The sequence below is a fragment of the Equus przewalskii genome, chromosome 12, assembly GCF_037783145.1.
Source record: "Equus przewalskii isolate Varuska chromosome 12, EquPr2, whole genome shotgun sequence".
NCBI classification, from domain to species: domain Eukaryota; kingdom Metazoa; phylum Chordata; class Mammalia; order Perissodactyla; family Equidae; genus Equus; species Equus przewalskii.
Genome location: NC_091842.1, coordinates 26,874,870 through 26,901,004, shown reverse-complemented (window position 1 = coordinate 26,901,004; position 26,135 = coordinate 26,874,870). Strand labels below are relative to the sequence as shown.

The window sequence follows — 26,135 nt, the reverse complement described above, 5'->3', positions numbered from 1 at the left end:
TAACTCATTGGTTTGAATCTTAGACCTGCCATTTACTTGACATGGGGAAGACATCACTTCCAATCTGCAGTTTCTTTCTCTGTAAAGTGGAGATAATGGCACCTCCTGGAGGCTCAGTGAGGTTAACTGATCTGTTCACACCTGTTGGTAAGTGGGATGACAGGATATGAACCCAGTCAAAGCCTGCATTCTTAACCACAGGAGATCATTGGACCCCAAGTCTGGTGGTTCTGAAGCCAGGTTTCTTTCCACCCCATCAGTTAGCCCATAAGTGCCAGATGAGTTAAGAGAGAAGGAAAGTGGGACACACTATGAACTTGGAGATTAACTAGAACAGTCTTCACTGAGTTAGAGCGAATAAAGAGGTGAAGTCTCAGGATGCAGAGTTGAGTCCACTCCCTTATCACCTGCATGGCTCCCTGCAGGGATCTCTGGGCCTGGCTGAGGGCAGATGGGGTGCCCTTACCTGGTAGCACATGAAGAGGCCTATGGGCTTGGTGGGCTTGATCCTGATGCCAATGTTTCCTTCGGTGTCGGGCGGTAGGACATTCCCCTTGTCGTCAATGATCTAGAGCATGAGGCCTATGAATACCAAGCTGCAGGGTTCCCCCAACACTTCTGCCCCACCCCAACATTCCTGGCTTATACACGTGACACCAGTGGGGATAACTGCGGGAGAAGCCCTGTCGGAAAATAAAATAAAACTGTCAAAAGTCTTTGAAATCAGCAAGTGGTGAAAGCCAAGTCATGGGTCTATTTGCCTCATGGATATATAGACATAGAAAAAGTGCCTTCAAGTTAGAAAACATGGGTCAGGAAAAACTAAAGCACTAGCTGGTGGAGAGAGCTGCCCATGCTACCTCCAGGTACTCTTTTTCCACCCACTGTGTGGGGCTCTAGCTGTCATGGTGAGCTGCATTCATGCCCAGAATACCACAGTTCTCAAATGAGACACCCACAGGAAACTGGAGGAAAAACAGGAGGAGAGGAGGAAGGACAATTGGTGGGCACCACTGGTGTCACATAACCGTCCAAGCTGAGCCCTAACGGTTCCCTGACAATGCTTTTAGGATCAGACCTGGATGTCAAAGGGTGGGATGGCCTTCCCCATGGAACCTGGCTTGATCTTCATTCCCCGGAGAATGCCACAAGTTATTCCCTGTTCACAAAAGAAAGAGAACTGGGATTGGCCAAAGAGTCCAGGCTGATCGCAAAGTGGCAAGAATCACACACAACATCTTTGCTCACATATGTCATTTGATGCTGCACAAAGAGCCCTTGTGGGGAAGCTAGAAGATCTGGATTCTAGGCTCAAGGCACTGACCCAACTCTATTCAGCAGACATTCACTGTGCCCATCATGGGCTGGGCCTGTGCTAGGTGCTGGGGCTACAGGGTCCAGTAGGGGAGGCCAAGAAAGAAGCAAAGGGCTGAGCCCAGGGCTGTGGGCATGGAATGTGGGTCTGGAGTGCCTTCTGTTTGCCAGGCACGTGTCCATTTGCCAGGGGAAGACGACGAGTCCACTTAACAAACATTTCCTTGGGGCTGTTGAACAGTGATAGAATGTTGCCTCAACTACTCCTCAGAGCTGCGTTGAGATTATTCAGATTGTCATGGTGTCCCCTCTGCCCCGATGGCCCCACGCCCATTTATCCTCCTGATGAACCCTATTCCTCCTTTACGGTTCTCTGAAATATCATTCTTTCTAAAGCTAACTGATTTACAGTCAGACCAGGGTTTGACTCTCGACTCTACCACTCACCGCCTGTGTGCCAATCAATCCCCCTTGACTCTTCCTGCTCCTCTAAGTGGGGTAATTATAACACTGACCTCTCAGAGTACTTGTGAGTGCATGGGAAATCCTTCACACAGTGCCAGGTGCACACCAAGTTAGTTCAGTAAATAACTACTACTAGCTATTACTCAGGCCCCAGAAAAGTCATTGGGAGATTCTCCTTCTGTAGTATTTCCCCCCCATACTTCTATTGTAGCCAACAAGACATTATATTTATTCTTGTTTGTCTGTTCCCTCTGTGGATAGCGAGCATTCTAAGAATAGAGATTGCCCCATCCATCTCTGCACTCCCAGCATCTAGCACAGCACCTACCTGAAAACAGCAAAGGCAACAGTAGCTGCAATGTGAGCATATACTAGGGGTTGGACACTATGGCCAGAGCTTTATATACTTCCTGTCAGTTACTTGATCACAACCCGGCAAGACTGGCATTGTGGTTTCCATTTCAGAGATGGGGAAGCTAAGACTCTGGAAGGTTCAATGCCATTTTGCTACACATTCTGAGATGGCAGTCATCCCTCTGTCAGCCAATGGGATGATGGGCAGGTGGGGAAAGTGGCTCTGTCCAGCTTCAGAAATGGATGGGGAATGTGTTGGAAGAGAGATACCCACCCACACTGTCATTGATAAAGTCCTTGAGGTTCAAGACACACATGATTCTCTGGATGCCCTGCCCACCTGGCTGCACAGTGATGCCCTTTGGGATCACACTCTGTGTGTGTGTGTGTGTGTGTGTGTGTGTGTCTGTGCACATGTGTGTTTGGTGTATACAGAAGATCTCTGCTCCTTCCTCCACTCCTGATAGTGTCCCACAATCAAACCTGTGTGCTGTCCTCATAAACACCCAGAAATGAACTTCTGGGGCCAGCTCTGCCTGCCCCTGTGGTTGCTGCCTTAGGATGGGATGGTGAAGTGAGCAAGACTTGTGAGTGGTGGCTTCCACGTTGTTGGAGAGACGTTGCTCTCTCCTCACCCCTCCTGGGCTCCTCTGAGTTAATAATCACAGGGACTGTGGAACCAAGTCCTTAGACCCCTTTTTCAGTTTTTCTCCAATAGTTTTCAGCACATTGGTCTCCTGACAAATCGAGGAGCTGTGAATTGTCTCTCCACAGATCAATTTGGGGCAAATTAGCCTAGACCCCTGGAGCCTCCCACAGGCTTCCATCAATGCTGTGGGGCCTCTGCACACACTGGTGGTATGATTCAGCCCATCTGATGGGCTCCGTGGCTGAGCGCATCCTGCCTGGCCCGGAAGGGACCATCCACTTACCGTTTCTGACTGTCCATACACCTGGTAGAGCAAAACTCCTGTCTGTCTTCTCCACTGCTCTTGCTCTTCAGGCAGCAGGGCCTCCCCGCCAGCACAGGTGTGCTCCAGGGTGGGGAACCTGAGACTTAGGAGAAGGCAAGGTGTCAACAGAGCCTCAGGTCAGGCCTTGGACTCTCTGCTCCAGGCCCAGGGTGTTAAGAGCTCACAGCGTTGTCATCTGGATCACTCACGCTTCTGCTTCGTCACTTTCTTACTTGCCTTCTGGGCAGTTTACTGATGGTCAAGGCCATCGAGTGAGTAGAAGTCACTCACTTCCTGTCAACTCTTCCGGCAGGGGGTGGGTGGTGGTGGTGAGGCCAATAGGTTAAATCAGGGAGTTTCAGTTTAAATTTGGATATTGATGTAACAAGAAAGTGAAAAACATGTTTAGCAGATGCTGTCTTACAGAAGCATTCTATGTGGCTAAGAGAGAGATTTTTATAAACCATAAAGGGGTGAGGAATAGGGCCCCAAGGACATGCTAGGATGGTAATAGAATGGTACTGCCTTCTATGGAGAGTGGGGTTATGTGAACTGAAGGGCTTTTGTATTCCTGAGTGGAGAATGCAAGTTCGGGGTTGGAAATGAATTGCTCAGGACATCAAGGAAGGTTGGGCTGAGTGGAGGTAAAGAGAGGAGGAGGAGGGACATTGGTAAGAGCCCTGAGGGAAGGAATTTTGGAGAGAACAGAGGGATCTGCTGTGAACATTCTAGCCCTTTGCTAGGTACCTTGTACGATGTCAATCCTCTCCTGCATTTTCCCCATGAAATTTTCCAGAAACATTATAAAAACAATCACAAAATAATGATGGATTCCCTAAAGGAAATGGGGACAAGTAATTGAGGTCTGAGTAGTGCTGGCATGGGGCTGAGCTGGGCCAGCTCTTGGGGATGAGGGAGGTGGCAGATGTCTGGTTCACCTTTCCACACTTGTCACTCTTTCCTGGTACATACAGTTCAGGGGTGACCGACAGGAGGGCTGGTCTCATTGAGGATATCTTCTTCCTCATCCTTCTAGAGTTTTATCCAAAGCAGATAAAGTGGCAGAGTCTCTGATGGAGTCATTAGTTATGCCCTGGGTGGATTTTTACTAGGTTTTGACAAAGGTCATCATCTGAGGAATGTTGCAAAAAGTGGCTGTAAGATGCGCTTTGAAATACAGACGGAAACAGAATCCAGCCAGATTGAGGCTTCATGAATAAAATCAAGTTGTGTTTCAGAGTTAGCTTCATAAGGAACTCCTTGGTATTTTAACTCTTATGTCTAAAACACGCTAGCTCTGATTTTGGAAGTAGCCATTTCAATTTCACAGTCTCTAAAAGATACATGAATGCCCATAAGGTTCAAAGAGCAGATTTCAGTTTAGCTAAAAATTAATCCACAAACACAGGGAAATGCAAAAACAAAACTATAATAACACTAAACATCCATCAGACTGGAAAAAAATTTAAAACCTTCATGATAATGAATATTGCCAACCATGTGAAACAATGGCCATTCCCCCACCTGCTAGTGCAAGCGTAAATTGGTTGAATACTTCGGAAAATAGGGTGGTAGGGTATGACCTACAGGCTGTGTCAGTGTGACCTAGCAATTCGTCTCCTGGAAAAACTACAGAAATGTGTGCTTAGATGTCCCAGCGTGCATGTGCAAGAATTGAGCGCAGCATCAATCACCAAAAGTCCAAACTTAAAACTACCCAAAAGTCCACTAATGGTAGGACTGATTTTTAAAAAGGTGGTATGTTCATAAAAAGGAATATCATACAGCAATTAAAATTAATTGCAGCAACAGGGATACATCTTAGAAACAGAATATTGAAAAAAGAAGCCAGATATGACAGAATGATGCAATCAAATAAAGTTAAAAAGTAAGTAAAATAGAATAATTTGTTTAGGAGTAGTTCCTTACAAGGTTAACTACAAGGGAAGAGAAGGAAGGAAATACCATAAAAATCAAGATATTGGATTCCTTTAGGGGAGATGGAGAGGCGTGAGGAGGTCTCTAGGATGCTGGTAATGTTCTATTTTTGTGACTTGGCTGATTGGTTATACAGGTGTTTTAGTTTCAATAATTAATCTGTAAATTTATGTATGTGTTCTGTATGTTTGTTATTTCACAATAAAAATGTTTAATAAAGAATAAACCCACAATGATGCAAGCCTCACTGAGTGTTTCACTTGGATTTCTGAGTCCCAGTTTAATGAACTAATTAAACTGATAACCACCACCAACACTCATCCTCCTCTCACACACACTACCCTCAAAGAATCAGAGTTTAAAACAGTCAGACCACGGTGCACTGGATTCCTTAAAATCCTACCCAAAGATGGTCATTACCGGCTACGGCCACTTCCGCCATACCTGGTGAAATCCTGCTGCAGAATCATTCGAAATACAGATGGTGCAGCAAGGCATTGGGTGATGGGGTATTTGAAAAATGTCTAGAAGGTGAAGAGAGAAGGAATTTTATTTTTATAGTTAAGATTAAAAATACCAGCCAATTACTAGCATTTTAATTCTGATCCCTCCTCTAGGGAAACTCATTTATTCATTTGTTACATCTTTCAATATACATATATTGAGCATGAATTTTGTACGTGGCATTTGTCAGGTACTGTTGGGGACACAAGAAGAGTAAGATAAAGTCCCAACTCTCATGGAGAGTAGGTACTAATAATAGAGGAGACAAAACAGGACTCAAATGATAAGGCAGAAGTTGGGAGACGTGATAGAAAGGTTTGAAGAAAGTTCTGGGAGAGCATAGCAGAGGGAAAAATTCCTTCTGAAGAGGTGGTCCAGGAGCATCACTGGAACAGGTGGCATTTCGTTGGGGCATTTAACAAATGGGTACAGTGTCTACAGGCAAAGAATGGGGGAGATTCTTGAAGATAGAAGGAATAGTTTCAGGAGCTGAAGAAACATTGAAGTAAAGTTAAATACGATTTATTTAGACACATAGGTGAGAAACAAAGTACAAAAAGTAAATTTAAGAAGATTGGGGTTAGTTGGAGCCAGATTACTTAGGGTCTACAGTGTCTAGTTTTCAACATTGTTTAGCTAGAGGTGGGAGTCCTTCAGAAATTTTGGATCAGGATGGAGATCTGCTGGGAGAGCCAGGAACACTAAAAGGAAGAGAATGTGAGTTTGGGGGTCTGCCTGACCTGAATTCAAATCCTGTTACTTCATTTCTCTGCAACTCTGTTTCCTCATCTGTAAAGTGGGAATATCCCTACCTTCCATGTAGAACCATGATGAGGTATGATGGGCACTTAGGAGAGCTCTGCCTCCACCCTCTGTCCCTCTCTTTATGAGTCTAATCAGCTTTTAATCTCTGGTTTCTACCTCTGCAATATCTCACATTCACATTCTCTTTGTAAAAAATTTTACTTCTATCCTCACCTCCAGTCTCACTGTTGCACCTGCAAAGAGTACTTGTCCAAGCCCTCGTTCTATCCCACTCCAGCCACCTTGGTGTCTGTAACCCTGACCTGGGCATAGAGCATTGGATCAGTATCCTGGTGACAGACAATTGACTTAAACTGGGCCACTAGGCTTCTAGTTGTCTGGCCTGGTCATCAGGAAAGGGAGAATATCAACCCCGGAAAGCTGCGGCCGCCATGTTTGGCTCAGCGCATGTCAAGAGCGAAAGTAGGTCTGCAGAGGGAAAGAAGGGAGCAGACATACAGAGAAAAGCAGAGGAGATGCAGAGGCTGCCTCCATTCCTGGTGTCTTTCTGGTTCCTGTTCCAGACCCTTCAGGCTCAGCCTCTCTTCTTCTCCTCTAGCATCCTGGCATGTCTCATTGTCCTCCCCCCATATATCCCTTTTTCCATTAAGCTACTTTGAAGTGAGTTTCTGGTACTTGCACCCAAGGGAGTGTTGTTTAGTACATAAGAATTAGAGATAGTAGGTGTCATGGGTCTTGCCCAGAGCCTGGTGCTTACTAAGTCCTCACCAAACATTGGCTCTGGTCGTTATTGTCTAAGTTGTAATTTATGACTCATCTTGGTGCTTTGCAGCTTTTGGTAGGATTGTGCAGCAGGCAACAGGGGCTCTTGCAACAGATCTGGAAGAAAATCCAAGTTGAGGCGGTGGGCAGAGAGGAAATGGAGGGGAAGTTTTGTTTTGTGAATGCAAATAGTAAATTTTTAATTTAACATTTTTTGTTTTAGTCAATATCTCACAACTTTCATAAGAGGGACTGAATAAATTAAAATTAATTTAAACTAAATTAAAATTTTATTAAAAATTCACAAAAGTAGTAATTGGAGATAAATCAAAATAACTGAACTTTCAAATACTGGGAGGGGGTGGTTTTTGATCAGTTTGTAGAATTAACACTTTGCAATAATTCAAGCTTAAAACATGCTAGCACTGTGGGGGCACTCTGTGTAGTGGAGGGAGGATTAGACCTGGTAGGGTGGGGTGCAGGGAGGTGGACTCAGTGTTTTCTGTGCAGCTTTAAGCCTCAGGGACTGGCAGAATGTGGGAAGTAATGATGATGGAGAGGCGGATACTGATATGGGGGCAGGGAATGAGAAGTGGGAAGTGCAGTTCAAGGTGCTGCAGGAATGATCAGATGGACTTGATCAACCAGCAGATAAACATGGGAGAATTCGCATGGAGAGAGAAGACCAGACCCAAGGTGCCATTTCGAGAGCTACCTGAACTGATGTGCTTGCTGGAGAAATGGACGTGAAGGAAGAAGAGAAGGGAGAGGAATGGTGAGGGCAGACCCTTGGAGGACTGCAATGTTCTGGAGCAAGCTGGGTGAAGAGCAAGCGGCTGCAGCAAGTGGAGAATGTTCTAGGGAGAAGTTTGATATTAAGGAGGAAAGACGAGTTAGTCTAATGTGTACCAGGGTGAAGGGAAAGTATTTTTAGGATGGGAAAACTTGAAAATGTTGATGGACTGAAGGAGTAGAGTTAATGCAAAGTGAGAGATTAAAAATACAGGAGAAAAGATTTAATAGATTAAAGATTAATAGGGAGGGTCCCCTAACAGAAGGGCAGGGAAAAGAGCAGAATCCCCAGTGGTTGTGGGGAGAGGTGGACTTTGAGAGTTGGAGAGGCAAGTCTGCCTCTGAGCAAGGGTGCGAGTGGAGAGGCAAAGAGAAGTTTCAGGTGAAGGGAAGCGCATTGAAGGAGTTCATGCAGGTAACCTCAATTATCATCGTGATGTTTGCATAGCAATAACAGCAACTGCTACCACTTATTGAGTGTTTTCTCTGTTCCAGCCTCAGGGCTAAGCACTTTATACACTTTGCCTATGTCATCTCATTAATATTCCCAACAATTTTATGAGGTAGTAACTATTAACCAAAACTCCCATTTTACAGATAAGGAAACTGAGGCTCAGAGTGGCAAGTAAACCACTTGTCAGTGTCAAACGTGGGATAAGAAACTGGATCTGTCATATTCCAAGGACTCTGTTTTTCAAAACTTCATTAAATTGAGTAACACACACACACACACACACACACACACACACACACACCAGCTACCTGGCCCTGGTGGAGCCAGGATCCAGGATCCAGGAGACCTGAGCTTGTTCTGGTTGCTTTAATTTCCCAAAATGTATATTCTGGGTCCCAAGGTCACAAAATTTGATCTACATGTCTGGGGAAGGGCTTGGAAATGTGTATTTTCTTCAAGGTTACGTCTTGATGTGATTCTGATACAATGATTGATTCAGTGCTTCATACTCTGAGAAACCCAGAATGAGGGTTATATTAGCTCATTGCCTTCTTTGCCAAATAAAATATTTCTCGACAAGGTCCAGCTTGAGACCTTGAGCTTGAAACATTAGTTTCCTCTGGGAGTATGTTGACTCTGGAAGGTTAGTGTTCTTACCTGGACAATTACATTGTGGTCAAACTGGGGCAGATGATGGACAAAGACTGTAGACCCTGCTGTCCATGGTTCAAGCATGGATGCCAAGGTAGCCGTAATCCAGCCTGGGTCTGACAGGCACCAGAAGACATCAGACGTCTTCAGCTGCAGCAATTTCCTGCTAACTCCAAAATACAGTGGCCTCAGCTATGTGATCATGGGAGGGTGTGATCAAGGGATGGGGACTCTGGTTTTCAGGGACAACACACCTGTCTCACCATCAGTTCATGTAGTTTCTGTGGGGCTCCAGACCCACTCCCACCCCAGCTCCCCAAAGTATGCCAAATCATATTTCCTGGTCACATGCGACTTCAACTGGTTCCATCAGAATGATTCCTAAGGCTTCCGCTGGGAATGCTGGGACAAAGTCTTTTGCTCTTTTCAGATTCAAATCTGTTATTGACATGGTCTTGGGTGATGCTGGCAGCCAGTATGGGAAAATAATGGATGAGCCTTTCTGAGAACAATACCAAAACATAGCAGAAACAGAGCTGATAGATGGAGAGACAAAAATCTAAGCCAGAGGCTATCTTGCTATGTCTGAAGCCGAACTCTGGAGGGCCCTGCTTCATGATCCAATAAACTCCCTTATTCACTCTTTGGATTAGTGATGTAGATTGGGCTTTCTGTCATTTGCAATGGAGAGAGTGGGAGACAGAGACATAGACAGAGACTTAATTAATATTCCATCTTGGCAAAGGACTGGAAACGAATTGCCAAAAGGCAATAATTGGAAGGTGGAGTGGAGAAGGTTTCTCATTTCTCTACTATACTCTTACTGTTTCTGAGGGAACTCTGTGTGCAAAACTCCTTGAGGAAACACCACTTAGCACACACAACTCAGAAACACAACAAAGATTACTTCTTTGACAAGCTTTTCTACTAGTAGGAAGTGACTTTGATAAGCCATCCACACTCCCTCTTCTCATCTCTCTTATGATTGCGGCTCACCCACAGGAAATTACTAGCTAGGAGGACCTCTCTTCTGAGCTTCAGACCAAACTATCCACTGACCGTCTCTTCTGTGGTGTCGCTGAGGCACACCCACAGCTGATCCTAATCTCTCCTGCCTACCTTGGGCCAATTCTTTCTCCTCCAGTATTTTCTGTATTTCAGTGAACGTCATTACTGTCCTTGAAACTGTCCAAGCTCGAAATCTGGGAGTCAACCTTGACTTCTTACCTCTTATCTCCCACATCTAGCGAGAAGATCCTGTCTATTCTGTCTCCTAAAATTTCAAATGTATTAACTCCTTTCCTGTCTCTGGCACCTTGTCCAAGCCACTACCATTTTGGATTATTCTAAGGCCCTCTTACTAGTCTTTATAACTCCATTTTAACTTTTTTCATTCCATTCTCCATCTTGCAGGCACAGTGATCTTCTCAAAATACAAATCTGATCAGGTCTCTCACTTGCTAAAAATCTTTCAATACCTCCCCATTGTTTTCCTAAGAAATTCCAAACTCTACACCAAGGGCCAAAAGCCCCTGCATGATCTGGGCCCTGCTCACTTTCCCAAATCCTTCCACCTGTCCCTCACCCGCCACCCTGAGCACCAGCTATTCCCAAGTCTCTGCAGTTCTATGAATGCTACTTTTGGTATCTTTGTGCCTTTGCCCTTACTTTTCAGACTGCACAGAAAGCCCTCCCCTTCTTTCCACCCCTATTCCTCCAGGGTTTTTCTACTCAATTGTTACCATTAGTGCAGATACCCACTGCCCACAAGAAGCCTTCTCTGCCCCTGGTCTGGTTAATAAGTTAGAAAATATATAGAACTTGGTCTAGTCTAATTATTACTATTTTAGGAAGGGGCAGAGCAGAGAAGATGTTTGGTTTAAAGTTGATGAAATGATTAACCCAGGGCTACAGCTTCAGCCTGTATGATTCCTTGCTCTAGGTTAGGGGCAGGGGCTTGGTGTGGCTTGGTTCCAGGTGTAATTTTCCCTAAGAGCTCACGATTGGGAAACTCCAAGTCTGATTTGTCCATAATGGAAGAAAAGAGAGGACCTGTCACCTCAGGTCACAGTGCTAGAACATTCTGTCTTTCCCCACCAAACCCTGCAACCACTGACAGGGACACAATGTCTTGGCATTTGTGTGGTTTGCAGAATTCCTACTGCCTCCACCCTCATTTCCTCCACACCTCCTGCGAACATACTCAGGCAGGACCCAAATGTGCCTCCTTTCATTCGGAGGCCTCTGTCAGCAAACACTTAGGATTCCCAGCCTTCACCTCTTAGGCCCTTGGTGGTCTGAACGAGAGCAGAAGGGAGAAACAGGATGGAGTCCATTCTACTTAGAGCCCCTTTCCCAGCACACACACACAGACACCCACACCACCCCAGGTCTGTGGCCCAGCCTCTAAGTTGGTGCCCTCTTTCCTACCATGAAGGGAAGGAGGATCGTAAGGCAAGTCCCTGGTTGTGTTTTGCCATCTTGGGCAAGCCCGTGGTCCCACTAGTGAAGAAGATGGCCATTGGGTCCATGGTCTTTGACTTAACACAGGTGTGATCTGAGGATGCTGATCTGCAAAGGGATTCAAAAAAGGAGAGAAGTCATGTTTCCTGTTTTTCCATCCTCTAGGGAATAAAAAGAAACAATACGAGGCTTGGGGTTGAAAACTGGGGGTTTGCAACACTGGAGGAAAGACTGGTTCTCCCAGTGTTTGGCATCAAGTCGAGTTTATGAGTGACTTGCAAAAGAGGACTGACATTTCTTCATTTAAAAAATGGGGACAATACAGTGGATTATTTTTTAATTGAGCAAACATTGAAATACCACTGAAATGTTACAGGCACTGTTCTAAATGATTTACAATTAAGAACCCATTCAACCTTCAGAGCAACTCTGAGAGGTGAGTACTGCTCTTATATGCCCATTTTGTGGATGAGGAAATGGAGGCTCAGAAAGGGTAGGTAACTTGCCTGAAGACATATAGCCAGCAAGTGGCAGAGCCAGAGTTCAAACCCAGACAGTCTGATCCATGGACTGTGCTCTTTATCACACTACTAAGCTTGTTTTTTACACAAACCAGCTTTACATGAATTTAACTCCATGACAGTGGTGATGAGGGGTGGGGTAGAGAAAGTGAGGGAGAGTGAGAGTGAAAGAAACATATCCAGCACCTGCCCTGGTGTGAGCCTGAGATGACAGATAGAACCTGCAGTTCCCTCAGTCGGCCTGGATTCCTGGGAGCTTCTCATCATTTATTTATTTATCTCAACATTTTACTTATTATACACAAATAATATTTTAGATTTTCTACAAGGAAGACAACACAATAACCCTCTGACTTTAAACATCTCCTTTGTACAGTCCCAGGATGGTTATGCTTTAGTGAGAGAAGCACAGGAATTCAATTTCCTTATATTACAGACAAAGCAACCACAGCCAAGAGAGGGGAAGGAACCAGCCCAGGGTCACACAGCAAGGCAGTGGAATAGCCAAGAAGAGAAGTTTTCTGGTCTCAGACCTGGTGAGCTTCCCACCACTGGCTGTCTGTCTACCAGCACTTGGGAGTGGAGGGTCTTCTCCCACCATTCCTCATAAAGCACATTCATCAGACCAGAAACTCACTTAATCAGTGATCGGAAGTCCAGCCACCCTTTACGGCTGTGGTCAGACACCAGGAACTTGATTTTCAGAGCAGGACACTCAGAAGCCACAGAGTCCACCTCTGGAGCAAGTGTATCTGTGGTTATTATGCCCTTGGCTTTAGACACTTGCAGTCGGTAGAGAATGTCCCTGGCCTTCATTAGGGTGGTTCCTGGCATGAAGACAATCCCTGGGGATGAGAAAGGAACAGTTTGTTTCAGTTTTTCTTTCATAACCATGGGCTTCAGGCATGGCTTCTCTGCATAGAAATCCCCTAACCTCTTGCTAACAAAGTACAGTCTGCAGACCAGCAGCATCAGCACCGCCTGATACACAGAACATCATGCCCCACCTTAAACATACTGAATCAGAATCTGCATTTTAACAAGATGCCCAAGTGATCCTCATGCACATTAAAATGGGAAAACGCTACTGTGACCTTTTCTACACTAGATGGATCCAGCCAGTAGACAAGTGGATCCTGCTTTACACAACTTTACATGGGATCTGGGAATGTAGATGCAAGTAGGACGCTGTCCCTGCATCAGCACTAGCTGCATCCCTGCCCCCATCTTTCTCCTCTCATTTCCTTCTCTGTCAGTTCCTTGTTGTCATCTTGAATCTCTTCTCTTTCCTTCATTCCTTATATCCAAATGTAACCTCATTGTCCTTTGAACTTTCCTCCCTTCCTTTCCATCTTCCATCACCACTTTGTGTGCTCATATCGGATCCTAATCTCTCCACCAGATGCCCTGCCCTGAATCTTCCTATGACCCGTATTTCATATTATCACCTGCATAAGTTCCATAGAGCACTGACTTTTCCCCTCCACATTTCTTCTCTGCACTAACACCTGTGCCCTCTCTCAGGAAAACCCCACATTCCCCATCCTGACATTGAAGGTGCTGCCCACTCTCTAACTTTCTCTCCTACAACTCTATCCTCTATTTCAAAATAGCCATTCTTCATCTAGGCTGCTTCTGACTCTAAGCCTTTGCATGTGTGATGCCCATTCATGGAATTTTCATCCTTTGCTTCTATTCCTCCTTAATTCTGCTCATTCCAAGGGCCTCTGCTCATGTCTTGGATTTCCCATGGGCCATCTTAGATCTACAGATGACACGGTTTCTCTATGCTCCCTCTGTCATTGCTGTTAGGTCTTGATTCCACATGACTTTGATGGATGAACCAACTATTTTATTTGTCAGAGAATATTAGCAAGAGAGAGAGAGAAAGAGAAATATGAGCAGGAGCATGACAGCTTGTTGTATGAACATGCATAGAAGAACTGAAGTGATTTAAAAAATCCTTGACTCCCAGATTGATTCTAAATTATACAGCTAAATAGATAGATAGGCATTTAAAAGAGGAAGGGAAATCTCTGCAGAAAAACGTTAACTAATAAATGTAGATGGAATGCTATAAATACAAAATCCTCATCTAAAACCACCATAAAAATAGTCAATTCAGTCAAGAATCTTCACTGGATACACAAATCATGGGGTGAAAGACTGTTGAGGAAAAGGATATTCACACAGTCTCATAAAAATTACACCACAGATCACTTGTTAATTACAAGGGGAAAAGGTGCCTTTACAAAGGTGGATATCAGCTCACTAGAGTGATAAAATAATATCACTGTGATGGGACAAACCAACTCATATACCCCTTAATGTGATGCACTGAGAAAGACACAACATCACCCGTCTACTACTACTAAAAATGTTTAACCTGAATGTAATCACAAAGCAAGAATCAAAAATATAAATTCTGAGGGAAATTCTGCAAAACAACTGGCTTAGATACTTCAAAAATGTCATTGTTATGCAGAAAAGGCTAGGAAACCATTCTAGATTATAGACTGAGGAAACATGACAACTAAATGCAATGCATGATCCTTGATTAGATTTTTGGATTTAAAGAAAAAAATGCTATAAAGGACATTATTGGGACAATTGAGGAATTTTGACTATGGATATATATCGGGTAACTATATTGTATCAACATTAGACTTCTTGTATGATAGCTATTGTAGTTCTGTGAGGGGAATGTCTTGGATCTTAGCAGATGCATATCCAGTGTTTATGGGTATTTATCTGATATTTATGGATGTCACAATGTCTGCAACCGATTCTTAAATGACTCATTGGGGAAGAGGCCCTTAAATATGGCAAAATTTTAGCAATTGATGAATCTTTAAAAAAGGTAATAGTTCCTGAGACTGTGCAAGACAAAGTGTGCACGTGTGTGTGTGTGTGAGAGAGAGAGCGAGAATGGGAGAGAATTACGACATTGTGTTTGAGAGTGAGTGAGCATGAGGGAGAGAGTGAGTGACAAAGAATAAAAGAATATATGAGGGAATCTGAGAAAGAGAAAGACTGTGAAAAAGAAAGAAGGCAGGGTAAGAGAAAGAACCTAATATTGCAGGACCAATTGACTCTAGGTCAGCCCTAAGGTCTATTGTGGTCTTTCTGAGTCACTGACCTGTTCGGATGCAGCCCACAGTCACCAGCCACCACTCAGGCACTCGAGGCAGAATCAAGGCCAGATGGTCTCCCTGTCGCAGGCCACCGGTTTGCGTGAAGACGTTGGCTGCACGTCGGGTTAAGTCTGTCATCTCTCTGAAACTCCACTTCACTTCATCCCCTTGGTCATTCACCCACCACAGGGCTGGGTTTGGACCTCTCTTGCCCTCCTGGTCAAGATCATACACCATGTTACTTCCTGCTTTGAAGGAAAAGGGCACTTATTTGGCCAATCTACTCATATTCCAGGGTGAGGACTGGAGTCAAGGACTAAGACCCCATTTTAAAGCATTTCAAGAGCCAAGAGAAGTTAGGAGTGGGTGTGATGCAGCCAACTTCTTCTGACCTAGTGTAGCCACCTCCTCTCAAGTCACATAAAACCATGAACAGCCTTCGTGTCTCCTATTGAAGACTTAAAGCTCCCTTCTCCCAGATGTCTGTCTGAGTTCCCCTCTTTGCCTCAGTTTTCTCATCTATGAAGTGGCAACAATAATACTACCTGGAAGGTAGTGAAGTTTAAATGAGTTATTTAAATGAGTAAAGTGTATATACTAGTGCCTGGCCCAAGTAGGTGCTCAATAAATATTACTATTGTTATTATTGATACACAATAAAATAAAAGAAGCTAATTTAGTTCCTGAATACTTGGGGGAATTTATTTTTAATAAACTACTTCTGGGGTGAAATCAGCAAGAAGACAGACTAGGAAGCGCCAGGCCCTCATTCCTTCAAGGAAACATCAAGTAAGTAAACAACAGACCAAAATGGTTTTGTGGGAGCTCTTGAAATAGTTAAGGATCTGCAGCAACCCACAAGTGCCCAAACAATAAAAGCCATGCTCAAAATGATAGGAAATTTCATGATGTTTTTGCTTACTCTTGCACTACCCCTTCTCTGATGTGGAACAGCATGGTCAGGAAGAAGCCACAAAATTCCCAGCCCCTCCTTGGGACAGAAAGAAAAGAGTGGAACTTGTTTGTGATATTCTGGCTTGTCTAGAGGCCACCTGAGGGACTGGTTTCTGATTCAGTGCTTAAACAGGAGGGGTGGCATAGTTTGAGCATCAGGTTGAAAGTCTCTGAAAGCAGTGGTAGATGCCATGGTGTGTGAAGACTGTAGACCTGTAGCCTCTTAGGGACAAGAAACTACAGGCAGAGGAATACAACAGAATATCTAAGGCCCCAAGAAGAAGCAAGGATGAGACTTTTATGGAAATTACAGTTTATAAGATCAGCCATGTGCATGGGAAAACTGGAAAAAAGAACATGCACAGGCCCAGAAAAGAAACATGCCAGGAAAGACCTGAGATAGCCTTAAGTTTTCACACTGAGTAAATTATTAATGGTCTTCTTCTGCATGGAGCCAATCTGCAAAGACTGAGAAAGGCGGCTGCTTTTTTCAAATGTCCAGTTTTCAACAAAAGATCACAAGGCCTACAAAGAAACAAGAAAATATGGCCCACTCAAAGGAACAGAATAAATCTCTAGAAACTGACCCTAGAGAAACCCAGGCTTGAGCTACTAGACGAAGACTTTTAAAGGACTCTCTTAAATATGCTGAAAGACCTAAAGGAAAACATGAACAAAGAACTAAACAAATCAGGAAAATGATAGATGAACAAAGTGAGATGATGAACAAAGAGACGGAAATTACAATAAAGGACCAAACAGAAATTCTGGAGCTGAAAAATACAATAACTGAATCGAAAACCTTACTAGAGGGGTTCCACAGCAGACTCAAATAGGCAGAAGAAAGAATCAGTAATCTTGAAGACAAGTGATTTTAAATTATTGAGTCTGAGGAGCAAAAAGAAAAAAAATGAATAACAGTGAATGGAGACTGAGGGACTTATGGAATAATACCAAGTAGACAAATATACACATTATGAGAGTCCTAGAAGAAGAGAGAGAGAAAAAGGAGACATAGAGTTTATTTGAAGGAATAATGTCTGAAAACTTCTCAAATTTCAGTAGAGACACGGATATACACACACAAGAGGCTCAATGAACTCTAAGTAAGAAAACCCAAAGAGATCCACACAGTCACACCTTATAATCAAACGACAGAAGCCAAAGCCAAAGAGAGACTCTTGAAAGCAGCAATAGGAAAGCAATTATTCATCTATAAGAATTACTTAATAAGATTTTCAGTGGAATGCAGGCCAGAAGGCAGTGGGATGGTACATTTAAACTGTGAGAGGGAAAAAACTGTTAACCAAGAATTCTATATCCAGCAAAATTATCCTTCAAAAGTGAGGCAGAAATTAGGACATTCTCAGATAAACAAGTTGAGGGAGTTCATTTACACTAGACTTTCCCTATGAGAAACACTAAAAGGAGTCTTCAAGTTGAAATGAAAGGACAGTACAGAGCAACTCAAATATGAGAATATGATAAAAGGAAATGAGAAGAACATCAAAACATATCACTACAAAAAATCAACCAAGCGTAAAGGAAGCCTGTAAAAGAGGGAATAAGGGGAAAAAAAAGCTATGACATCAAAAAAATATCGTGGCAATAGTAAGTCCTTCCCTATCAGTAACTACTTTAAATGTAAGTGGACTAAATTTCCCAATCAGAAGACAAACATTGGCAGAATGGATAAAAAAAACAGGATCAAACTGAATGCTGTCTACAAAATGATAGAATATGATAAAACCAATTTAAAAACTCTCAGAAGTTTCTTGCAATAAAAATGCTCACAATATAATATCAATTTTAAAAAGCAAAACCATATTTACATTATAATCCAAATTAATATCAGTAATATTAATTAATTCATTCAATATTACCTACTTCTAATTATTTCTAAGGCTAAATGTTTTTAGATGCCATTATGTTCTTACACCAAAAAGATACAATGGTAAACAAGACACACATACACATATATATGTAAATTATTTTAAATATTTATGGCCAATTTTTGTTTTCTTGTTTAAATTAACTTTCTTATTTTCCCCTTGTTTTCTGTAATGAGCATGCTTTTTTAAAAAAGATTTCATTTTTTTTTAAATCCTCAAAACAAAACGTGTTCATGGATCAGCTTCTTGGTGATGCTTGTTAAGTTGTAAGGGCAGATCCAGGAAGCCAGAGTGGACTATGGTGGCATACCTTCTGGAGGGTCTTTCATGAGAGCAGCATTAAGACCTATGGAGCTTGTAATACAAATTTCAAGATTAATTGATTCCACAAATGTTTATCAAGGGACTGCTAGGTGTCAGGCACCATGCATCACTAGGAAGACACTGACCAAGGCAACTAGAAAAGTGGAAACAGACAGATCAGAAGTGTTGTGAGACTGAAAATTAATGAGATGAGGGTCCTATGGGTGGGAGAAATTTGGATATATGGAGGAATTGACCATGACTGATAATGATGATATAAGACCCAACAAAGACTGGCACTCTCTGGGGGAATTTACTTGGTGGTTATCTCCATGGGTTTATGCGTGAACTAACTGATAAGGACTTTATGAAGACAAACAAGGGAAAAGTGATGGCATCACTTCCTCCTCTCTACCTCCTCCCTCTCCATCCCATCTCATGATTCAAAAGGTCTTAACCAGATTTCTGGTCTGGGCAGTGATGAAAGTCAGTTTATAGCCTAAAGGCAGAGATGTTTTGGCATCATCAGATTGTGAGATGAGGTTAGATACAGTGACGTATTGCTTAACGATGAGAATACCATTCTGAGTTCTGAGAAACACATTGTTAGGCAATTTCATCGTTGTGCAAACATCACAGAGTGTACTTAAACAAACCTAGATGGTATAGCCTACTATACCCTTGGCTATATGGTACTAACCTTACGGGGCCACTGCTGTATATGCAGTCTGTCATTGACCAAAACATCCTTATGTGGTGCATAATTGTAATCAATTATAGAATCAGACAGTCCGGATCCAAATCCTGCTCCATCACCTACAAGGTATGTGATTTCCATAGGTTATTTAAACCCTTGGAACCTCAGTTTCCTCATCTGGAAACTGGGGATAATAAAAGTGCTCATCTAATCAGAGTATTAAATGTAAAGTGTTGACATGGCGCATAAAAAATGTTCTCCATAACTGAGGGCTCTATTTTCCTTGGGGTTGTTAGGGAAATTCGCAGGAAGGAAAAAGAAGGAGGTGGGGAGGAAGCCCCCATGAAAGGCATATAAGCTTTGAATACTAACATATGAATACATGTTCATAGGAAACTTAAAAATTGTATCAACTCTCCAACTCCATCTCAGGTAAATTCTCTCATCTATACTAAGACAATGTTGGGTGAGTTTTCATACTGTGCACATCACCAGCTGGAACTTAGTAGCTGGAACACCACCCATTGTCTACCCCAAGTCCTAGTGTCGTCACTGGTGCTCTCTTGGTCTGTCTCTGGGGAAAAGACAAGCCAAGAACTTGGGTTTTTCTGCAGAGGTACGTGACCTCTAGAGGCAACAGGGACTGGTTTCTCCGGACATACCCTAAAGTCATGTCCACACAGGTAGTTGATAGGGAAGATGCCATTTGGACTTGCCACCCTCACAGGACGGTGGATGACATGACTTACTTATATGTGTCGGATGCTCATGTGCACAATGAGGTGGTCTGTCCCCTCCCTTTGAGTGTAGCCTGAAGTCAAGCCCAAGTTTGACGAGATGAATTCCAGTTAGACTCACAATCCCATTCATTGAAGACTAACAGACTCAGACTAACATCAATTTGTTGACCTTGTGATCAGAACTTTGTATCTGTTCACAATTATGGAGAACTGACTGTGTACCTGCTGTCTTGTTTCTTAAATGAGATTATCCCCATTTTGCAGATGAAATCACTGAGGTTCAGAGAAGTGAGGAAGTGTCTAGGCTGAGAATTAAACACCAAAACATAAGTTTTTTCCATGACACTGGTAAGCGGAGGCAGAAGCTGTTCTTGGTTCTGTGCCCCTCAGCCTACTAGGAACAAGATAAGGACACTCCTGTTCTCACCCTCCCATCACAGAGGCCTCCTCACCTTCTCCATTTGGGTCCAATAGTCCAATACATCACTTGCAAAGTTAAATTCCTTGGGTGTATCGTAGTCATTCCATCTTGAGGTTTTAGCTCCTGATAAAGGCTGGCAGTGCAGGTGCTGAGGGGCAGGGAAGAAGCCATGGCAGGATTTGTGGATGCCCCAAAGGACCCGGAACCTCATCAGCCACTGCATGGTGGGACAGTCCTCAGGAAGCAGGCACCGAATTCTCAGGTCACCACCTGCCTTGGGAAGAGATGCCTAATAGATTGGTCAGGGAGTAGGAATTTCCTCCACAAAATGGAGGCATGTTCCTGGTTAAATTGTTGGAGTTATGGCTTTGTTTTAGCTCACTGGAATTTAGAAGGCATGATTTATTGATTTAAGTGGCGATGTTTCTTCCCAGCTAAGAAAGCACATGGCAGAAAATGATGGGAAGAAGCTGTAGATATTAGATGCGGTTGGGACCCATTCCTGAGGGTCTTCTCCTTCTCCTTCACCTCCTGGGATTTAAATTCAGGATGGCAGCCATGTGGACATCCCTTTTGTGGTAGAAACTCACCATTTGGAAAGTCCTATATCCTATGATATTCTTGCTCCTGAGACCCGTCTTCCCACTGAGCCCAAATGTGTGGTTCTCATGAAAGCTGTCATATTTTTAGATGATTCCACCTCCTGCCTAAAGTTGATTGGTCCAGGGTTGAGCGGTCATTCCCCATGATTTTTAAATCCAAACTGGGCTAATCATAATACTTGTCCAAAATTTGTGTGTGTCTGCTTGTTACCAAAGAGTATATAAGGTAGTCCCTCTCTGGTGAGACTACCATAAAATGTATACTTTTGGAATTGTCTGTGGTTATGCTTTCTATCATATGGAGGTATCAGCTCCACATGAGAGAAGAAAACAGATATGCATAGATGTGGAGATGAGGGGCAGAGAATATCTCAGAGGAGTTCAAGTCACTGGTTCATATTGTTTATGAGGCCCATCTGCATCTCCATCCCCTCTCTTGTTAATATCCAGTCCTGGATTTTTATGAGCCAACTATTTTTCTTGCCTGAGATTAGGTTTCTGTCACTTGAAACTATAAGGATATTGACAAATATACACCACCATACTCAGGACAGACGAAGTAAATATCACAGCACCGTCTCTACTGGACTGGGGTCTGGCTTCAGGGTCTTCCCCAGGACAGCTTCTGGGCAGCTGTTACCAATCCATTGGAGTTGACACGTGAAATGAACCTCTGCACCACTCCAGACCCCAACAAATGCCACTAACATGGGAACAGAACCCTCATTTATTAGGGTCCTTCTTGAAATTTGATTGTGAAAATTGGCTTAAGCTGTAACTATCTATCCATGAGGATGTTGCCTGAAGGAGCCACTTTGCACACAGCTTTGAGATTCAAGCACTTTATCACCACAAACAATTAAGCCCCTCCTCCTCAGTTTCAGCAGCAAAATAATCCTGTTTGACAACAGACCCATAGAATAGATCAATAAAACTCGACTTGATTTATTTTTAGGCAGTTTAGACCCATAATAACCTAACCCAAATTAATTTGGATGCTGCCCCAGAACCCCACTAAGTATTTCTAGTAGAGGCGGCAGTGCTAAATATGCAATTGGGTTACTGTTGTAGAAAAGAGGATAGATATGTGAAAAGTTCATCCCTTCGAGTTTGCTTGTCAGCACGGATCCTTGGGCCACGTGAACTGAAGAATGTTCTCTTCTCTTTTAGTGCCCGTCGATCAATCAACAGTACCATCTTTGGTTTCATCAGAGCACTTTCGGGCAAGAAGACCCTAAGATATCAGCTGGCCCAGACCTGGCCCTTGGAGATATTCCTTTTGGCCCTCAGTCCTTGGAAATAAAATTTGAATTGCCAACACTTAAAATTTGGGAGATTTCATTTAAAAGTCTCGAATGAAGTTTTTTCTTGAAAACTTAGAAGAACACAGGGCCTGTATTTCAAGCTATAACCAACTGGCTGGAGCTGAGAATTTTCTGCTTCACTTAACTGGGATATTTTCCAATGTGACACTCTTTCCAATGCTCCTTATTTTGTCACATATATCTGCATCTCCATTTACTGCTCCTGTCTAGCTCCTATGGACATTTGAGCTTAAAATTCCTGATCTAAGCCAACATCCCAGGAGAGACAGGGACGTCCCCAAGGTTGCAAGGCAAGTTTAGTAGCAGAGCTGGTTTCTAGAAGCCCACCTTCTCTGCTATTTTTTTCCAATACATACCTCCCTTCACAGGGGAACTGATTTAGAGCAAGAATGCCAGACTCAGTTGCCATTTTTATACATAGGTGTATAAATGACCTCAGGGTCTTCCTTAAAATCCCCAAAGACAATGCAAACAACCCCTTAATAAGTGGCTAAAGACCAAAACAAGAGGGAGAGAAATAGCGAGGAAATTAATTAAGCCTTTATTATGGGCTGAATTATGTCCCCTCAAAATTTGTATGTTGAAGTCGTAACCCCCCAGTACCTCAGAATCTGACTGCATGTGGAGCTAGGATCTTCAAAGAGGTAATTAAGTTAAAATAAGATCATTAGATGGATCCCAATCCACTGTAACAGGGGTCCTTATAAGAAAAGATCAGGACAGAGGGAGAGGGAGAATGCCACGTGAACATGAAGACAACTATCCACAAGCCAAGGAGCAGGGCCTCAGAAGAAACCAGCCCCGCCAACATCTTGACTCTGACATCTCACCTACAGATCTGCGAGAAAATAAATTTCTGTTGGTTAAGCCTCCAAGTCTGTGGTATTTTCTCACGGCAGATCTAGCAAACTAACACACCCTTCTTTTTTTAAAATTTATTTTGTTGAGATCGCATTGGTGTAATTGAATAAAAAAGAAACGACTTTGGCATCATTTTATAAACATGTTTGCAATTCTGATTTAATCATCACCACATGAGAGGGCCAAACACAACGCCCAGCTGAGAACTGAGAGCATAGGAGTCACACAGCACGGGTTCAAATTTCAGCCCCTTCACTCACCACCTACATAACTTCAGGCAATTTTCTTAACCTCTCCCTAAATATGAAAATATTGGCAGCACCTATTTCCTACAGTTGTGGTGATGAATGAGTGAGATTCTGTATAAAGCATTTGGCACAGACAGCACAAACAAGAACTCCAGAAATAGGAGCTCTTGTTTGTTAGCCCTTTCTCTGGGGAAACTCTCATTGAACAATTAGGCCTCACAAAAAGAAAGAAAGTCCTGAACGTGAACTCTGCAGGGTCCAGCTCCTGCACTAATAGGTCAGAACCTAATCTCACAGTGTGCTAATGGGGCTAAAAGTCAGAGATCTCTGTATGTCTATCCTATGTATATCTATCTTTACAACTATATCTATTTCTGTATCTATATCTATAACTATGCTATTATCTATAGCTATGTCAATATCTGTCACTATCTATATCTATAACTACATATACATCTATATCTGTATTTATATCTATATTTATAACTATTTTAATATCTACATATCTATCACTATATCTGACTATATTGATATTCATAACCACATCTGTATCTATATCTCTACCTATTCTTCACAATGCCTGATGCATGATAGGTACTCAACCAAGTGTTATATTCTTCCCTTTCGGCTGTAATTCAGAAAACTAGAAGATAAAAGTTGGAGAGAGAAAAGCCAGTGTCCCTAGACAAAGTGAAAATTATATAAAAATATATTTTTCATTCGTCAGCTATTTATCGAGGACCTAGTGTGTGCCGTGTATGGTTTTAGATAATCAGAGATTAATTAGACTACAAGAGTTTCTACCCTTTCGGAGTTTGTAGTCTAAGCACATCCTATGAAATAGTTTTGAAGAACGATCTTTTGATGTGCCTTCAAGTGTATTTTGTAGTCAATTTGGCAATGTGGCTTTGAGGGGGGCCAGGCTCGCCACTATGTGCCCAGGTGGACAGTGCCTTGAAGAGCTCCTGCAACAGAGCTTTGATTTCGCAAACATTTGCACTGAAAGAGCTCTCTGTTTTATGAGGCAACATATTTAGTGTACTCCGGAGGATCCAAGAGTTACAGAGCCAGGTTAGGCTCCACCACCTACCAGCTAGGTGATCTTGGCCCCTGTTTATATCTGTAAACGTGAGGGCACAGTAATAACACCTACCACCCCGCTTCCCACAAGGATCAGTGAAAGAATCTATAGAAATCACTTTGCAAGCCCTGGGTCTAATCCACAATAAGGGCTTAATCAATGTTGAGGCGCTCTCTAACTCCCAGAAACTTCTGAAGCCAAAACTCCCCAGTTAGATATATACAAAAAAATTTTTTTTAATGAAACGCATTCACTCTATATATGTGAACCGACTTCTGCATAATGGAGTTTTCTTTCAAGTGTTCACCTTCTGGGTCTCTTTTGCTCCCCTCTTCCCACAGCCCACCACATTCAGAGTTGCCTAACATGAACTCAGTCTCTTTCTATGTGCCAGCCACTGTCCTGGGCATATCACATGTATATTCCCATTTGTCCCTCTTACTCACTATCATGACCCCCATTTTTCAGTGAAGGAAATTAAGTGTCAGAGAAGTTAAGAGATTTGCCCAAGGTCAGCCAACCTGTAAGCAGCGTTGCCAGAACTTGAAACAGCGTTTGCAGATTTTAAAAGTTCAGGGCTCCATATATAGTTTACTGCCCTGTGTCAGATATACACACATACACACACACGTTAAAGAAGCTGTCACTCACCTCAGGCTTACGTGATAATGCCAGGAAACAGTTGGGGTAGGTCTTGGATTCGTATAGAAAAGGGGATTTTGAATATTCAGTTCTCTCTGATCAGAAGTTCCCAGGAATGGGAACACAACAGAACTTGCCTCCTGGCCCCAGCTGGGCTGGGGAACTTGGCAGGAATTGGGTGACAGAGAAGGGGGAGGAGTTGCTCCGGGAGGACAGGGCAGAGAGCAATCACTGGCCCCCCTGGAAAGACAATCGGTTAGAAAAACCGTATATGAAGTCACCACCAATTCTTATGGGATGACTTTCAGAGTGAATGAACAAATAAAATCAAATAGAGCACTTTCACTAGTTCTCTGTGGCTAACTTGCTCCCCTTTCCTAGCCCTGTACCTCCGTTTTCATTTAAATGACAGCCAAGTGGCAGTGCGGCTTAGTAGTTAAAGCCTATGCTCTGGAGGGAGAAAGATTTGGGTTTCAGCCTCAAGTCTGCCAGTTACCATCTCTTTGACCTTTGTTGGCCTTCTTTCTCTATGCTTCAGTTTCCTTATTTGCAAAATTGGGGCAATAATAGTGACACCAATCTCCTTGGTTATTTTGTTGTTATTGTTGTTAGGATTAGATGAAATAATTCATGGAAAGCATATAGCACAGTGCTTGGCATAATCGTTGTTGGCTGTTTTTATTAATTTGGGATTCTAAGAAAAACAGTTTGGTGTACTAGAAAAATGCAGAGTTTTTTGAATCTTAAAGTCTTGAGCTTAAATCCTGGCTCCGCCACTTATAAGATGGCCCATGGGCAAGTCACTTACCTCTTCTAACCTTGGTCTTCTCATATGAAAAATGGAGGAGTGGGGAGTTGTTAATAAGATTTGTCCTGTGGAATCTTTGGAAGGATTGCATGATATAAAGTCTATAAAGTGCCTGGCCCAGGCATGTGTATGCTGGGTTGATGATGTTGCATTGGAAAAGCCCAGATTCTCATAGATGGTGGCTTGTACTGATAGTTTTCTACTAGAGCCATTATGGGGGTGTTGTTGGGTGATGGGGAATCTCCAGTATCCTGGTCCAACTTTCCCAGCACCTTTTTCCTCCCAACTTCCACGGAACCAGGGAGAAAAATGCCTTTGCTCCAAGTCACCACCGGAGATTTCTGGAGACACCCAGAACATCCCTGCCAGGACTGAGGGGCATGCCTGGCTTCTGAGAAGTGGGTCTTGCTCTTCCTGGCCAATTCACTCATGATGAACTTTCAGCTCAGGACAGGCTTTTATTTTATGGAGTGGAGTGAGGACTAGTTGAC

General features: G+C 43.0%; 1 protein-coding gene across 4 annotated transcripts in view; it reads right to left on the bottom strand.

The window, feature by feature from the left end:
• The window catches only part of LOC103566614 (acyl-coenzyme A synthetase ACSM1, mitochondrial-like), a 44,124-nt gene extending 18,878 nt beyond the window's left edge, over positions 1-25,246 (bottom strand). The window contains exons 1-10 of one of the 4 annotated variants that reach the window (XM_070568461.1): positions 24,846-25,246; positions 20,109-20,347; positions 15,076-15,286; positions 12,574-12,781; positions 11,383-11,523; positions 8,959-9,118; positions 5,469-5,548; positions 3,066-3,189; positions 1,079-1,159; positions 467-568 (exon numbers count right to left, since the gene is read on the bottom strand). In XM_070568461.1, coding sequence (XP_070424562.1) covers positions 467-568; positions 1,079-1,159; positions 3,066-3,189; positions 5,469-5,548; positions 8,959-9,118; positions 11,383-11,523; positions 12,574-12,781; positions 15,076-15,286; positions 20,109-20,300 — 1,299 coding nt within the window. In that variant the 5' untranslated portion in view covers positions 20,301-20,347; positions 24,846-25,246. Of the gene's footprint in view, positions 1-466; positions 569-1,078; positions 1,160-3,065; positions 3,190-5,468; positions 5,549-8,958; positions 9,119-11,382; positions 11,524-12,573; positions 12,782-15,075; positions 15,287-20,108; positions 20,352-24,845 lie in introns of all 4 variants that reach the window. The other 3 variants (XM_070568462.1, XM_070568464.1, XM_070568463.1) reach the window with 3 other exon arrangements.
• Between the last annotated feature and the right edge of the window lie 889 nt (positions 25,247-26,135).